The sequence below is a fragment of the Apis florea genome, unplaced genomic scaffold (genome assembly GCF_048593485.1).
Source record: "Apis florea isolate Af1SG1 unplaced genomic scaffold, ASM4859348v1 contig_3325_pilon, whole genome shotgun sequence".
NCBI lineage: Eukaryota > Metazoa > Arthropoda > Insecta > Hymenoptera > Apidae > Apis > Apis florea.
Genome location: NW_028256738.1, coordinates 604109 through 620564, shown reverse-complemented (window position 1 = coordinate 620564; position 16456 = coordinate 604109). Strand labels below are relative to the sequence as shown.

The window sequence follows — 16456 nt, the reverse complement described above, 5'->3', positions numbered from 1 at the left end:
AGCTTGTCTTATCAGCTCACCTCGAACGAGAGCAAGGATAGAGTGGTGCTCGTATATGAAGACCGTATACAAGTGCGGAAAAAGGTAAAGAAAACCGTGTTACCTGAAAACCGTTTTGGATACGATGATAATCGATGTACATTACATACTATGTTATATCGTTTCGTTGCTTTTGTGCGCGCGCTTCGCGCGATTCACGCGTCCCTCGCGGGTAATGCGTCCTCGCTTGTATACCGGAAATGTAAAATGAAGATTTATAACGGAAAAAAAAAAAAAAGAAAAAAAGCATAATAGTACGGTTTCCATTTTTCCAGAGAGAGAGAGAAAAAAAAAGAAAAGAAAAGAGAAAAAGTAAAACAGAAAGAATTAGAAAAGAGATAAGGGATTTATATCACACACGTAAATATCTCTTCAGAGATATCCTTCAATCTTTGAATTGAACCGGCACGAAAGATTTTCTATTCTATTCACGAAAATTCCGAACTTCGGTTCCTAAGTAAATAAATAGATAAGAGTCATGATGAAGGGATGAAAATGGTTGAATTTATACGTCGTATACAAGCACGCGCATTACACGCTGTGCCACGAGCGCGTGGGATCGCGGGCGCGTGTGCAATCTTCCACGATGTTTATCAAATGTGTGTGTAAGATCTATATATATATATATATATATTTATATACATATATGTGTATATACATATATATAAATATATATATATATATCAGTGTATGGCCGTTGGGAGAATATGAGGCAGCTTTTCTTGTCCTTCGAAGGAAGGATCAGGACGAAGGACACACGAAGGCCTCCCCATGCATCCCCTTGGTGGTCGAGAATTATATCGTGTCGCGTGGCTGATCCTTGGATTGGCTTCTGGGTGTCTGCTTTCCCCGAGATACGTTTTACTACCACCTGCCACCTTTCGCTTCTTCCCCATCGCATCTTCTCTTCTTTCTATTGTTCCCTCTCTACTCTATCGTGTTTAACAACGTATCTCGAATCACGCGCTCAACACACATCACGTAGATTTCCGATAATATTCATCTTCTGTCATCATTTTTCTTTCGATCGTGAAACAACTTGGATCTTTCTTGGAAAAAAAAGAAAAACTTTCATTTTCGTTCCCCCTCGCTTTCGAAAGGGAATTTTATTCCGATTCCCCTTTGCTTTTTCACGCATCCACGGATTTTCCTCACCTTACGGTCTTGGTTTACTTTTTCTTACTTTCCCTTTCTTTCGCGAGAATCATCCTTCCACCTTTTGGCATGGCGCCCACTCGACAACCTCGTCGTGCGTTGCGGCTGACTCTTGATCTGGCTTTCTGATTCATGCATCTCTCTATCCAGGTATCCAGCTACTACGCTTCTTCGTTCAAAAAAACGCCTGCATCCAAATAGAACAAGCGTATCTTCGTCCTCCTTCATCCCTTCATCCATCCTTAATCCATCCTTGGCGGCTTTGAATCCGCTGTTGCAGCTTCTTTTACTTTAGCTGCGAGCTTTCCGTTCTAGATTGAGATCGTCTCGGAACAAACACCAAGATAATTATTTTACAGTATCTGGCCGCTTCTTAGGGGGAGAGAGAAAGAAATTAGGATAAACTCGAAGATTTACGCGAGATTTTCTTTCAGCCACGTCCGCCATTCGATCGTTTTTCCTTTGTTCTGTCCAACTCTTGCTCTCTGCAGCTTTCAGGGGAAGATCGCGACGTTGCTTCCTGTTCCAAGATAAAATTGTTCGCTCGTTGAATGAAATTAAACTATAAAGTGATTGATGAATTATTAATGTGTTTCTCAATCTACAAGATCCTCTACAAGATCACAAAATTTTTCCAAATTTTTCAAATATATTTCAATCGAGGTTGTACTAACTCATCGAGGATGCGAAAAAACCCCTCAAAAGGGTTAAGAACGTATATCTTCACGTAACTTACTTTCTCATCACGATTATCCATTCGTTGGATGGATGAGGATAGGTTGAGAAACACGAAAATGTCTACGGTTTTCTATCTCTAACACACCAACGTACGCGCAAATATAGCTTTCGAACACGGCTGTTCGTGTCGCTTTATCACCTCGCCTGTTTCCACACCTATCGTCTTCGCGCTTAATTTTTAACCCTTTAACTCGCGTGATTCATTTTACGATCGAGTTCACCTTTCAAGTTTCCGGCGCTGCGTGCACGGGATACTAATGGCACGCTGCCTTTAATAACCGGCCCCGCCTCATCCGCGCCCTCGTGCCAGCCGATGATTAATGCATCCCCGCCGCACAGGCGAGGACGAAATTCGCGACCGGATCCTTTCACGCCGCCCTAATGCGTTTCCCTTGTATTGTGCTAATGCCACGCGACTCCGCGCAAACGTGAGCATCGCGTGTACGTGACCGATTCGAAACTCACGTTTCAGGGAATATCCTTCCGAAACAATCATTTCTTATCGAAGTTTTCCTTGCTATTCTGTTTCACTCTTCGAACAACGGATGGAATTCTTACAATTTTTTTTTCTTCGAAAAACGATGGCTCTAAAAAAAGAGATTAAACATGGTACGATTAAAAAGGAAACGAAAAATTGGTATTTTATTCTTCTACTCGTTGAGATCTCTACACACGCGGTTTTTATTTTTATTTCAATACTTTCTTCCCTTTGTCGAATTTCGAATACGGAACGGTATCGCGTTATCGGAACTTGCGCCGTGTCGAACAAAGCTTCTGCCCGGTCTTTTTGTGAACTCCGCCGTGAACTCGAACCACGTCCCTGCGATCAATCGCGACAAAGGCCGACTCGTCGCGACCGAAATAACGCGTGGTGGCACGCGCCACCGAAAGAGAACAACACGCGTGTCTCGTGCGTCATCGGGCGAAAAGGAAGCAACGAAACCCCGTTCACGCGAGCAATTCTCTTCCTCTAAAACCATCTCTCGTATCGTATTCTCTCTTGTCGTCGATCGTCGCCATTTTGAGAATAAAATTCTCGAGAGAGAGAGAATCGGTTTCAAGAAAAGAGGAATTTCACGGTTTTATCCTCGTGTTAATTCCTGAAACAAAACTTACCGATATTCGATCAACTAATCGTTAAAAGCTGGATATTAAATCCCGTGCATCGTGACATCAGTCGCGATATACTGATGGTAGCAGAGCGTGGAGCACATGGTTTGGCATAAAGTTTGCGTCACGCGATATCGAATAGAAATCCTGTAATGCCGCGTTTTCGACCTCGCGCGATTCTCTCTCTTTCCCTTCGTGCTTGCCCGTCTAATTATTATTATTGCTCACCGGGGATGGCGATGGCATTCCTTATGGGGATGCGATTCGATTTGTGACGGCCGCGTATAAATTTCATGCCTCGAGCCTTTAAGCGACGCAGCTGTTGGACAGGAAGAAGGAAGGATCGCGGACAGGCCGGTTGAAAAGGATTAACGACGCTTGTCGAACTCGACAACGAGACCAACGCGAATATATATAAATATATATATATAATGAAAGTGGAAGGAAGAGAAGGAACCGCATTGCGGGTGCACGGATGCAGTGTGCAAATTTTGCCCGGGAAACTCGAAATGTTTTGTGCACGCGGATCTTTGTTATTCTTTTTCTTTTTTTTTTTCACTCGCGAATAGAGAAAATTGGGCTGTGAGGGATCTGCAGAGTTCTTTGTCTTCGGATCAATTGATTTCATTAGATTACTATTTATTTATTATTTGTTGAGTTGGAGTTATTATTGTCGAAGGTTGACGATCAAAGTAGGGGAGACTATATATAGAAATACAGTTGGGTATACGTAGATTGAGGAGAAGTATGGTTAAAGGGGAAAAGCTTGATGGAACAAATCCGCTTTTATTTTTCGCACATGGCCGAAAAATAGTTGAGTTGGGAAAGCGGCGTGGCGAAGCTTCGACGTATGTATCACATCCTCAGAGCAACTTTTGCAATGCACCTGTACGCGAAATGCACTGCTGCATCGTGGATGCGTTTTTTTTTTTTTTTTTTTCCTCTCTGTTTTCGAGATCTCGTAGCAACGAGATTATTCTTCGACGAAGATTCGATAACGATCCTTGCTCGTTTGAAAAAAAAGGGAGATAAAACTTCGAAGATACGATATAAAACACGTGAGTAGATATGGAAAGAAAGAAAAAGAAAAAAGACAAAGGAGAGAATATCGTTACGAATGTCGAAGGAGGATTGGTTGCGGAAAACTCGCAGAGAACGCGTCATTCGAACGAACACGATTGATACGAAACTCAAAACTCACAGACGGTATTGCAATTAAATGGCTTGTCAAAAAAAAAAAAAAAGGATCGTTCTTATTGCACCTGGCATGTTTCTTTACGAATCGATCGTTCCACCCCTTTATCTCCATAGCAGCGCACACTCTTTCACCTCTGTTTTTTCTCCGTTTCACTGTTAAATACGTTTACACGTTTCTTGTTGCTGTTGTTGTATCGCTGTTGTTCTTATCATTTCCCTTTGTTACTTTCGATAATGATAATTGTGTATATGTACATACATATATATTGTGATTGTTGAATTGTATATCTCTTTGTTGCGTTGGTAGCAAATCGTTGTTTCCGCTTTCTCCGATCTCTCGTTCTTATGATCGTTATCTGTATTTTTTCCCCTCTTTTCTTCTTCTTCTTCTTCTTTTTCTTCTTTTTTTCTTTTCGCATGAAAATTTTTTTCTCTCTCTGAACTTGGCTTGTGCACGTGGCCCGCGTGCCTCTTTCTCATTCTAACCCCTCCTTCCTCTCGACATCTCTCTTCGCTCGTTATACAAACGCGATACTCTTTTTATCAGCTATATATACTCGATTAGCTCCACGCCAAGGGACTCGATTCCCTTCGTGGCGTCAGAAATTTTTCACCTTTCTGTTCGTTCGTGATAGTATTTTTTCGAAGAAAGGGAAAAGAAAAGAAAAAGAAAAGAAAAAAAGAAAGAAAGAAGAAGAAATCTGATTGATTCCGAAAGTGATGAATATCGAGAGGCAAGCAAGACGTCGCGCGAGATCGCATCTCTCACATTTCATTTTCATCCGAAGAGAGACGAGTCTTTGGAAAAAAAAAAAAAAAAAAAAAGAAAAAGGTAATAGTAGCTTGTTCGGTTTCGAGAGATTTAGAGATTGAGACGCCTTGCATTCTTGTGTCTAAAGAGAGATATATATGTATGTATAATATATATATATATATACATATATACATATATATACATACAAGAAAGGAATCACCATGGTCGTCATCATCAAGCTCGAGGAGCTTGAGAGAGAGAGAGGAAGAGAGAACAGGAAGTGTACTTACAAGCGGATTAAACGGATTCAAACGGAAAGAGAGAGATTGAGAGAAAGAGAGAGAGAGAGAGAAAGAGAGAAGAAGAGGGAGGGAGAGAGAGAGAGAGAGAGGAGACGTAGAGAATAGCGTAACATTCCTTCGTTTTATATATATATATATATATATACACACGATTATATAGTTTCGATTATATATAGTTGCTCTAGAAACGTAGATATGTACGACAGAGCGAGAGAACGGGTGCGAGAAAGAGAGAGCGAGAGGAAGGGAGAGAAAGAAAGAATGTTTGGACGAGCGAAGAGGATAGAGAGAGAGAGAGAGAGAGGGAGAGAGAGAGCGTGTAAGGGAGAATGACAGAAAAGAGTGAGAGAAAGAAGAGTCTCTGGAAGAGAGAACCGGAGAGAAAATGATGATTGTGAGAGAGAAAGAGAGAGAGAGAAAGGGGCAAGCAGGAAGACAAAACGTAGATGGACGAAGAATCTAAATTGAAACATATCCGAAATACGAATTGTTCCAGGACCTAAAGAAGCGCGGTTCCCACACCTGTGACATGCAGGCCCTACAGCCACTTCCGGTCCCAACCACCACAACCACCAACACCGCGCCTGCCATGACTACTTCCGGTGGCCAGCCACCGCTCCCGGTATCGGAGACCGCTTGAGTCGATCACCGAGACCGATCACGATCACCATATCCGCTATTATGAACAAAAAAAAAAAAAAAAAAAAAAAAGAAAAAAGAAAGAAAAGAAAAAAAAAAGTAACAATAACATCACCTTTAACAAAACACCATCACCGTCCTCCTCTTCTATCTTCGATGAAAGAACGATGGCCGACCGGCCGGAAGAACGGTGAGCCTGCACACCTCTCACGATCTTTTAAAATCGGCGGGTCTGTATGTATGCGTCCTCGTGACTCGAGCCGGAAGTAGTCCGAGGAAGAAATCTTTGTTCCAGTTTCCTTCTGCCGAACGTTCTTCCGCGGGAACAGAACTTTATTAACCGGGGGGGGGGGGGGGGGAAATTTCAATCGTCTTCAATTCGAAGGACTACTTCCGACTATATATACGCGTCCGCGTCTTCGTCTATAAATCTCTCTCAAGCGAGATTCTACGACAAGTTATTTGCGGCTCGAATCGATCGACCGACGATCACCGGAAACGGCCGATTTTTCACGATCTTCGGACGATAAACGATAATTAATTTCTCAATTATAGCATTTCGATGGGCAAGAATTTTCAATCGATATTCGGATATTCTTCGTCCGTTGGAAACAAGAGGTGAAAAATGATATGAAATAAATTAACGACAAAGGGGGGGGAGAGAGAGAGAGAGAGAGAGAGAGAGAGAGAGAGAGAGAGAGAGAGAGAGAGAATGGTGCATCTAGCGTCGTATAGAGCTGGTTACCTCTATCGTTAGCCGCAGATATTCCCCCCGCTCTCTTTGCATGCGCGCTCGAGAGGAGGAAGCCAGGCTGGAGCTGGAGGAGGCGACGAAGTCGCGACGTTTCAAATTTTAGCCGAGGGATCTTTGCTCTCGAGAGATCGATCTCGAAGTACGCCTGGCAGACTTAGCGGCTGCGGGATTTAGCGAAGCTGGCCCTCTTAAATCTAGCGGAAAGTCGCCCCCTCCTCGACACAGATCAAGCTTTATCGCTCTAGCCAGCCTGGAGAGCTTAACGTTCGTTCACGAAGACGCATCGAGGCTCGCTTTTATCGTTCAAGAAACATCGGCATCGAGGTGGTTGACGCTTCGAAGGGAAGAACAGAGTTGGTTGAGAATAACCCGCGGGCGAACCTTGATTGAAAATTAATTTTATCCACAATTGAAATCTATATGTATATATATATATGTGTGTGTGTGTGTGTGTGTGCGCGAAATAGAATTGTAACTTGGCGGGCAAAGGGGAAAGTTCGCAGAACTGGACTTTCGTGAGATCAACATTAGCGGAGCTTTCGCGAGGAAATGGCACAAAGCAGTTTTGAAAGCGGCCAATAGTCCCGCCGTTCATTTCGTAGATGAAATGCCACGTTTATTCAGAGATTCGAAATAGCGGGTCGAAGATTGGTCTGGCTACCAATTCCTTCGATCGCAAGCATTAAACACCCGGACGACTTGGAGATTGAATTTGCCTCGAATCTCGACAGATAAAATCGCCGGTAAATTTCTAACCAGCCCCTCCTTCTCCCTCCTCCTCCCCTTTCCTAACATTTTACACGCGAATCAACCGTTTCTTTATTTTTCTTTTATTCGATCGTTGAATATCAATCCTTTTCCTCTCTCTCTCTCGCTCTCTCTCTCTCGATTTCCATTCAGAGAATATATCCATGAAAGTCGATCGATCGATTTTCATATTCCCGTCACTCGAGGAAAATTTACACTTGGCAATTGGCGAGAGCGGAGAGAGATCCATCGGGCGGAAGCGGTGGTGGAAGAAGAGGCTCTCGACTCTTTCGGTTTTAATCGCGTTTACGAGCGTAATTCGAGCTGGCCGAGAAGCCAGCCGGTGGATTCGACCCGGCGAATCGGATGAATCGGCGAATGATGGATCGATCGCGTTGCTCGAATATTGCGAGAGCTGGGCCCTTCGATCTTCGAAACGAGGTCGAAGGCAAATTTGCACAATCGAAACGCTCCCTCTTTCGCTCTTTGCCCTATCCTTTTCGCGGCTCGACTTGTACGCTCGTTCGTTCGTTTGTCGACCCCCTGTTTTCTTTGCGCAGAGAAGGGTTTTGTCAAGGGTTTGACGGTGAACGTACGAAACGGGGAAGGAAATTTTGAGAGATCCCCCCTTTTTTTCGAGGGGATACAATAAATATCCGAATCTCTTCGAAATTAATAGGAATTTCATTTCGTATCCTTTGACACGGATCGTTTCATATCTCTCGAAACATTTCTGTTTGAGGATTGTATTTCAAAGGGGTGCGATCAAGGCGAAACGATCAATCGCGAATATTTCTCGTATTTTATTTTTCACACGTGTTATTTTTGTGCAAGCTTAGCTAACGAGTCGCGTTATAAAATCGGCGAAAATATAGTTTTTTTTATTTGGCAAAATTTTGTGACCGTGCAGAGGATGATAGGTTATATGGAGCTATTTTTTTTTTTTATTTAGGAATGTTATTTTCAGGGAAATATTTAAAATTTTCATATTCCTTTCGCTTCCTTTTTTTTTTTTTTTTTTTTTTACGTATATATAACTTTGCAACGGTGGAGCAAAATTTTTTGAAGCAAAATCCTGCGTTATACATATATTACGATCAAAGTCGTAACAAAGCGACGTACACGATATACGCATTATGAGAATTTTTATTATCTTGATTGGATGAAAATGAAAATTTGATAGAATAACAACGTCCCACAGTGTGATGCACTTTCAATAACGAGTAATCGATAAATCGTTCAAAAAGTTACGAAAATGTCGAGATTTAAATGCTCCATCACGCGCATCCATGCGTTACGGAAGCACAGAAAATTTTTCGCTTGAGAAAAACTTGCTCCATCCTATAATCCATCATTCTTCGCATTACCCTTTCTCCTTACGAACGTTCATTAAAATCTAAATTTCCTCGCAAAATATCTTTCCGTATACCAGGACACGGTGTAAAGACACGCTCGGTTATTCATTATTTTTTCACTCGAAAATCAAGGCAACCTTAGTAACAATCTTAGTCGGTTACCTTCAACGACCGTGCGAAACTGTGCAATCGTCGTTCCATTCAAAAAACGTTCGATAAACGGGAAACTTTATATGTACTTTTTCAATCATCGTATAATTTCCTCTTATCACGATTATCATTTTTTCCAGACACACACACACACACGAGGAGAGAGAAATCCAGCTTTAGATTATCGATCCGGACGGTGGCAGTCGAGTGTGTTATTTCCATCTTTGGTGGCTTTTCTTTGTCGCTTCTAAGTTAGTTCGAGGGCACGAACGGTTTCTCGGCGAAAGGCTTCACTTACCGGAGAGACGTACTCGAGTCGATCACTCGCTCTCCTTTTCCACGCCCTCTCCATCCGGGATCCGTTTTGCCAGCCCTGTTCTTAGCCTAACAATCGGTTCTTCTCCTCCTTCCTTTTTTCCTCCTTCCTCCTTTTTTTCGACGACGACGTCGTGACCGAGTTTCAAAGGAGGCCTAGTTCCCGCGCGCGCGAACTCGTACGGCCTCCCGTCGCGAACAATAAGCTCGAAGCAACGACCACAGCAATTCGAGACACGCCAATTTTCTTCCTCCTCTCTTTATTTTTCCTTTTCGTTCCTGTTTCTTCTTTTTTTTTTTTTTTTTTTTTTTAGAAGAAAGGTTCCTTTGCATTCCTTTCCCCTGTTGTGTAACGACAATTTCTACAATTTCGTGTATCGCGTCGGATCATAAAAATTGAACGAAACTTTTTCTCTCGCGTGTAATCGATAATATTTACATCGCATTCAAAATATCGTATATATATATATATAATATAAACGTAACAACAACAACAACAATAATAATAATAATAATAATAATAATAATAATACACCGAAGAATGAAAATATTTAGATTCGCGTCAGATTAAAAAAAGGAAAGGAAAAAAAGGTGAGCCCTCGTCTTGCCTTCATGAATGAAGAATCACGAACGGTCTCGCATGCATTACATCGGCCTCGAGGCGAAGAAATGTGCCCCGAGATAAGTTGATAGGATTAAAACAAAGTAGTAGTAGTTGTGTGCTTTACCCTCCTTACGAGGAGGGGGCCTCGTTTTCCTGGCAACGTTATCCTATCCCGGCGAGCGAGCTACGTAAAGTGAAATTGGCCGATCTCCCGAACAGGAGAAACCTGGCGACATCGAATCAACATTTTTAATTCGCGAATTCGTAATATATACGAGAGAGAGAGAGAGAGAGAGAGAGAGAGAGATAAATTGAATTTAAATCTTTCTCCAGGATCGTTTCTCTTTGAATAAAATTCGTTTTGAACGGCTCGAAGAAGATTGGATACCGGGGAAGGGGGATAAAAGAGCGTGAAGGGACACGTTTCAAAACGTTGCACGGGAAAATTGGTTGCACGGCCGCTTTGACACGCTCCGGGGAATGAGATTTTTCGCGACTCTTTTTTTTTTTTTTTTTTTAATGGCAATTTTCGCGAGATTTCGCGCCACCCTTTCTTTCTTCCTTTTTTTTTTTTTTTTTTTTTTTTTTTTTATTGCCAACGTTCTGATTTCTTCCGTGCTCGACGCTTTTTTCCCCCCCTTTTTTTTTCTTTTTAGCTCCTTGGGAAACGATCATCTCCTCCTTTCATCGGCTCCCGTAGAGCGAGAGTGATTGGACCAGCATCAAGATAGATAGAATCGAGTAATAGAATTTCTTTGTATGCGATATCGGCCAACTTGATTTCTTTCTTCGCTTGATTTATTACGCGTTTTTTCCCAGAGATATTTATAGGGACGGATTATAATTTAGATTTGAAATAAGCCGACCAATTTTTCAAGAACGTATTTTATATACGTGTATAAAATTTGCTCCATGATCTCAACCAACCAAAGGTATTCCTTCGACGCGGTTAAACACCTCGATCGATGTTTGGTATCGGCTCACGCGCGAGCGGAGTATATCAAGCTGCTTTTAATTTCAGTCAGGAAAAGAGTGACAGACGGATCGATGGCGCCCCCCAAGTGGCAAGCGCCACACGATCAACCATGAGAGAGAAAGGGCGAAAGAAAGAGAGAGAGAGAGAGAGAGAGAGAGAAATTCCACTGGAGCTGTGAAAGGAAAGATTAGATAGATAAAGAGAAATTAAAGAGAAAGAGAAAAAGGAAAGAAATATCGTTCAACGAAGCGAGGAAGAGTATTGAAGGGATGGAACGGATCCACGACGTCCTCGAGGAGGACGGAAGCCGCTCGTTCTCGAAGAGGATGGATTCCGCTCGACTCGAAGGTGGATGGAACCGGAAGAAGAGGACTCCAACCATCCATCGAACCCGGAATTCTTCGCATTTTCGAGGACGAAGATTCGCGAAATGCACGCACACGCGTCCGCACACACTTTTCTTCTTTCAGTTATTTTCCCCTCGATGGATTTTCACCCCCGCCTTTTAGAAGGACGCGCGCCAGCCGAACCCCTTCCCTTGGAAAAAAGAAAGTGAAAAAGAAGAGGAGGAGGAGGAGGAGGAGGATAAAAATCGAGTCGAAACTCGATCGATTTTTATCTTCTCCGTTTCGATTGGTTTTTTCAATTTTCGAGCGGCGGAAAATGACGATGATTTCCGGCGCGACTGGCGCGCGTTTCCACGGCCCTTCGTCATTTCCGGTGGATGGATCCGACCAATCCGCCCGGAAAACGAGCGTAGTCGCGCGACCAACGTAGAAACTCGATCGATCGAGTTTCGATCGCACCACCATTCCCCTCCAATCTTTTGGCCACGTTTCTTAAGAAGCGATGATGAAGCTTCTTAACGCTTGCGGAAGCTGGGGAGCGGAAACCTCGAAATAAGAGGAGAAGGGAGGGGAACGTATTATCGTATTTTCACGAAAAATGGTCGAACGGTCACTCTTTCTCAGACGAGACTCACGCCCCTGACCAGTAGCTCGTAAGGAATATTCGATTTTTAAAGAAAAACGAAGAAGAAAAACAAAAAAAAAAAAAAAAGAAGAATAAGAAGAAGCGAGAGAAATTCGATCGATCCACGAAACGACGCGGTTTCTTATATTGTACGAGTCCTCTCTTAAACTCGTTAGGTTCAATTTAGCGGACGGTATACGCTCAAGTGTACGCTAGTGTGGCATATAAAGGGTTGATTGATTCGAAAGGGTGGTCTCGTAAGGAGAAGAGAGGGGAGGGGGGAAATAAAAGGAGTTATCGTGGCCTTTACGATCGTAAAAACGATCGTGGAAACGAGCGAGAGTCGTATTTCGATTTCGGTATCCTAGAGATAGAGTCGATTTTTCGGATCGAGTATGTTCGTTGGAGGGCAAAGGTAGAACGATGATCGGCGGGGAGAAAGAAAGAAACGATCGCGCGTACTCTTGATACTCTTAATAAATAAAGTAAGATGATGCCCTCGTTCTTTCAAAAAAGAAAAAAAAAAAAAAAAAAAGAAAACTCTCTCGACGACGAGTCCATTCTTCGTTCTATTTTTTTTTTCCCCTAGACCTAGTAATTTGTCGATCGAGTAACCAATCCGAATTCCACCGGATCGATCGTGGCCTTCTTTTCTCCTATTCTCCGTTTCGCCGAGAATTGGAGATGAATATCGGGTGAGAAAGAGCCGTTTTTCTTTTTTCTTTTTTCTTTCTTTTTTTTTTTTTTTTTTTTTTTAAATTCTATCGAAGCTTTGCGATTGAAAGGGAGGAATTCGAGGGAAGGGGAGAGATCGAGTGGAGGAGAGAAGGATCGAGGAATCCCACGATCGATTCGCGCACGACTCGAGGGATGGAACGGCGGTAGAATTTCGAAGGAATCGCTTCTCTCGGGTGGACGATAGGCTGGAACGGAAGAATAAACGTGTTTTAATTTGAACGACGTTGTAAATATAATTCGTGAAAGGAGGGGGGAGGGGGGGAGGGAGAAGAAGGGAGTTGTCCTGTAATTAACTTTGTAATTTAATTGTAAACGAATCTAATAGAGCGAAGATGAGAAAAAAAAAAAGAAAACAAGAAGCAGGAAAAAGGAAACAAAAGAGGATATATATATATATTATTATATTATAAATACAAATTAAAAAAAAAAAAAAAGAATATATTATATATATACATAAAAATACAGATATATTCTCTACAGATAAACGTACACACATACATACACGCACACACGCGAAGCTACGTAAGTAAATCGAAATGAAGAAGGGACACAGGTGGACATACGCGATACACGTTGTCACTTGTACACGTACACACACATACACAAACACACGAAGCACCCTCGCGTCGCGCAATAAAACAAATTCTAAATCGACTTTCAAACTAGAATGCGTGCCTGAATGCGTGGGAGACCAACCCTCGTGAGCCACCGAGTCGCCCTTCTCCTAAAAAAAAAAAAAAAAAAAAAACTTTAATTCGGATTTAAAACTTTAGCTAATTTTAGACAAACGAAGGGAATACTCGGCTGCGGTCGCTGAAAATAAAATTCTTTAATCGGTGGTCGCTCGATCGTTTTTAGCTTCGGTTATATAGGATATAAAACGAATTCATCGGTTGAAAATAGAATGCGTTGGAAATTTCGATTTCTTCTCTCCTGAAATAGAAAAGAAGAAGAAGAAGAAGAAGAAGAGAAAAGGAGAAGAAAGCTCGTTTCAGTGGTCGAGTTGTTAAAAAAAGTAATGAAAAGAAGATATATAAACTTTTTAAAGAAAAATTTCAATGACGCGATACTTTTTAAATACCTTTGAATAAAAAAGAGGACGGTTCAATTTATTTTTAAAAAATTCTTCCTTCCTTCAATTCGAAGGTTGGTCGATACGCTTCCCTTTTTTTCTTTTTTCTTTTTTCTTTTTCCTTTTTTCTTTTTTTCCTCTCTCTAAGAAATCAATGGGAACAGAATGTTTTTTTCTCCTCTCCTCTTTTCCTCGACGATCCGGTCCGGTCGATCGTGTTAAAAGTGGATAAAAATACGGTGTCGAAAAAAGGGGGAAAAGGGAAAAATTACGCGACGCTGGAAGGTTGTTAATGCAGAATGCTGTGCCAGAATCGAGGCGTGGCTCGGTGGCTTACGGGTAGAGAAAAAGATTACGTAAACGTGAATCTAAGTAAATAAAAAAAAAAAAAAAAAAAAAAAAAAAAGAAAAGAAAAGGAAAAAAAAAAGGAAGATTATTATATTACACGATCGTAGAGATAATCGAGAATAATGTGTCAGGTCCTTTGTCGTCCAAAGAGTTGCAGTTGTATCGGCGAGATCGCGTATTAAAAGCGAGTGAAAATTTATTATGAACTTATTATAGGGGAAAGAGGGGAGGGGGAAGAGGAGGAGGAGGAGGAGGAGAAGAAGAGAATAAAATAGGAAGCAAAGATTAACGATGAAAATCGAACGTAACAAAACGATGAATCCGTGCTTAATCCGAATTTGTGGATAATACTTCTCTCTCTCTCTCTTTCTATCTCCCTCCCCACCTTTCAATTATAAAGATTCCTTACGTTACGTTATCGTACGTTTTTTTTTTCTTTTTTATTCTTTTATTCTTCTTATCTCGGAAAAATTCTAATAAATTGAAAAGAAAGGAAAAAAGGAAAGAGGAGAAAAGGAAAACAAGACGTTCAACTTGTCGAGTTCCCATTTTGCGTTTCTTGTTGAGAAAAATGGCTGTCCAATGGGTTGAACATCGACGCCGTATTGCCTTTGCGAGCACGGAATTGCTCTAAAAGCCGAATAAAAAAAAAAAAAAAAAAGAAAAATAAAAAAAAAAGGAAAGAAGGGATAAAGAAAAGGGAAGAAAAAGGGGACAAAAGCGTGGAAGGATAAAAAGCGAGCGAGAATAAATCGATGGAAAGTTAGTAGCGGCGTGAGTTACTTAGAGATTAATTTACCAGAAAACTGATTAATCTCTGGCCGAGTTGTCACGCCTCCGCTTCCGGCTCGCGACGAGGATTCTACTAGATGAGGGATTGTATAATTTTTCTGCTCGATCTTCGATTTCGATTTACGGATAGTCGGGAGTCGATCGGTTCGTCGATTTCCTTCTCGTGGTTTCCGGCCGGAAATCGCGTCGGTGCAGAACGATTCACCGTTCCGTTAATCGATCGGTTCTCGAGGTTTGTATGTTGATACAGCGAAAAAATTTTGGGAGGAAGGAAAAAAGAAAAAAAAGGAAAAAAGACGAGACCGGCGACTCTCGAAATATCGGTATACGTGTGCGTGTGTGTGTGTGTATGCACGCGTGTGTATTTGTGTGCGTGCGTGAGCGTGTGTGTATGCGCGAGTGTGCACCGAGGAGAAAGCTTGACACTCTTTGCTCTCGTTAAAGAAACGAAATATGTGGCAAGGTTTCTAGTTGGAAATAAAAAAAAAAAAAAAAAGAAAAAAAAAGAGGAAAGAGAGAAAAAGAGATTTCGTGTTTGGCGAATATTTTTCTTCTTTTTCCTTTTTCCTTTTTTTTTTTCCTTCTTTTTCCTCCTCATTTTTCTTTTTGGTGCACGAGAAGGACACGAGAAGATCGAGGGAAAGCGCATAGATCGAGAAGGAGCGAGGATTATGAATGAAACGAGTCTTTCAATTCACTACCGTACTGCCAATTTTTCCGATGCGACGCGTAAATAACTTTAATAAAAAGAGTTTAAGGCGAGGCGAACAGCCGCGACGAGCGATACGATTCGCGTCCAAACACGCTCGTCCGACTTTCACGTTCGTTTTCTTTCGTCGCTCCGAAGTCCTGACGGGAGGACTTGTCCCGCGATGTAATCGTCAGTAGAAGGGATACCACGGAGGGTGTTCCGCTTTTCGTTCGTCGAACGAAGAATTTCTTTTCCCCGCCCCCCCCCCTCTTCCTTTTTCTTTTTTATCTTCTTTTTTCCAACAATTGAGGATTTTGCAGCGAGACGAAGAGAGTAGAAACTATATATTCGAGTTATTACAATATTACGAACGGGATCTATACTCTATATCTATACAATATAGTTTGGTGTAATAAAATGGCGGAACGATTTATACATGGATTATGGATTTCGGATTGTTTTGTGTGATGAAGAAAGAACCTCTGGATATTTTCTGGACCTCTGTTCTCTCGCGGGAAACATTTCTAACAATAATAATAATAATAGTAATAATAATAATAATAATAATAATAATAATAATAAATTAAGTCGATAGGTAATTATGTATTTTATTATTAAATTAACAGAGATAATTTTTTGTGATATATTTTCGAGGGTATAATTACAATTAACGATTTATTATAACCATTGTACGAAAAAAAAGGTTTCCAATTAATATTTTATATCTAATATAATCGAAGCAATAATAATTCTATAACTAATGTTGCGATCGAATCACAGCTCACAGCTCCCCCTTCACTGCAAGATCCTCGAGATTCATCCGCGCGATAAATTCATCCCGAATCAAATCTTCGAGAAACTTGGTTGGGGATCGATTGTTCTGATCCGAACGAAGGAACGAGGATAAAAGGGAAAGAACCGCTTTCGCTTCGCATAATTCGTTGGAAAGACCAACCGCGCGCATTTTTGGAAAGATGAACCACGTCGCGAGGTGAATTCGATCGATC

The 16456-nt window shown here is 41.5% G+C and overlaps 1 protein-coding gene across 6 annotated transcripts in view; it reads left to right on the top strand.

Moving 5' to 3' along the window:
• The window catches only part of Shal (potassium voltage-gated channel protein Shal), a 93747-nt gene extending 81400 nt beyond the window's left edge, over positions 1–12347 (top strand). For 2 of the 6 annotated variants that reach the window (XM_086911541.1, XM_086911542.1), the window contains 2 exons: positions 5792–6124; positions 10881–12347. In XM_086911541.1, coding sequence (XP_086767667.1) covers positions 5792–5935 — 144 coding nt within the window. In that variant the 3' untranslated portion in view covers positions 5936–6124; positions 10881–12347. Of the gene's footprint in view, positions 85–5791; positions 6125–6489; positions 8405–10880 lie in introns of those variants that run through there. The other 4 variants (XM_086911539.1, XM_086911540.1, XM_086911543.1 and 1 more) reach the window with 4 other exon arrangements.
• Positions 12348–16456: the final 4109 nt, after the last annotated feature.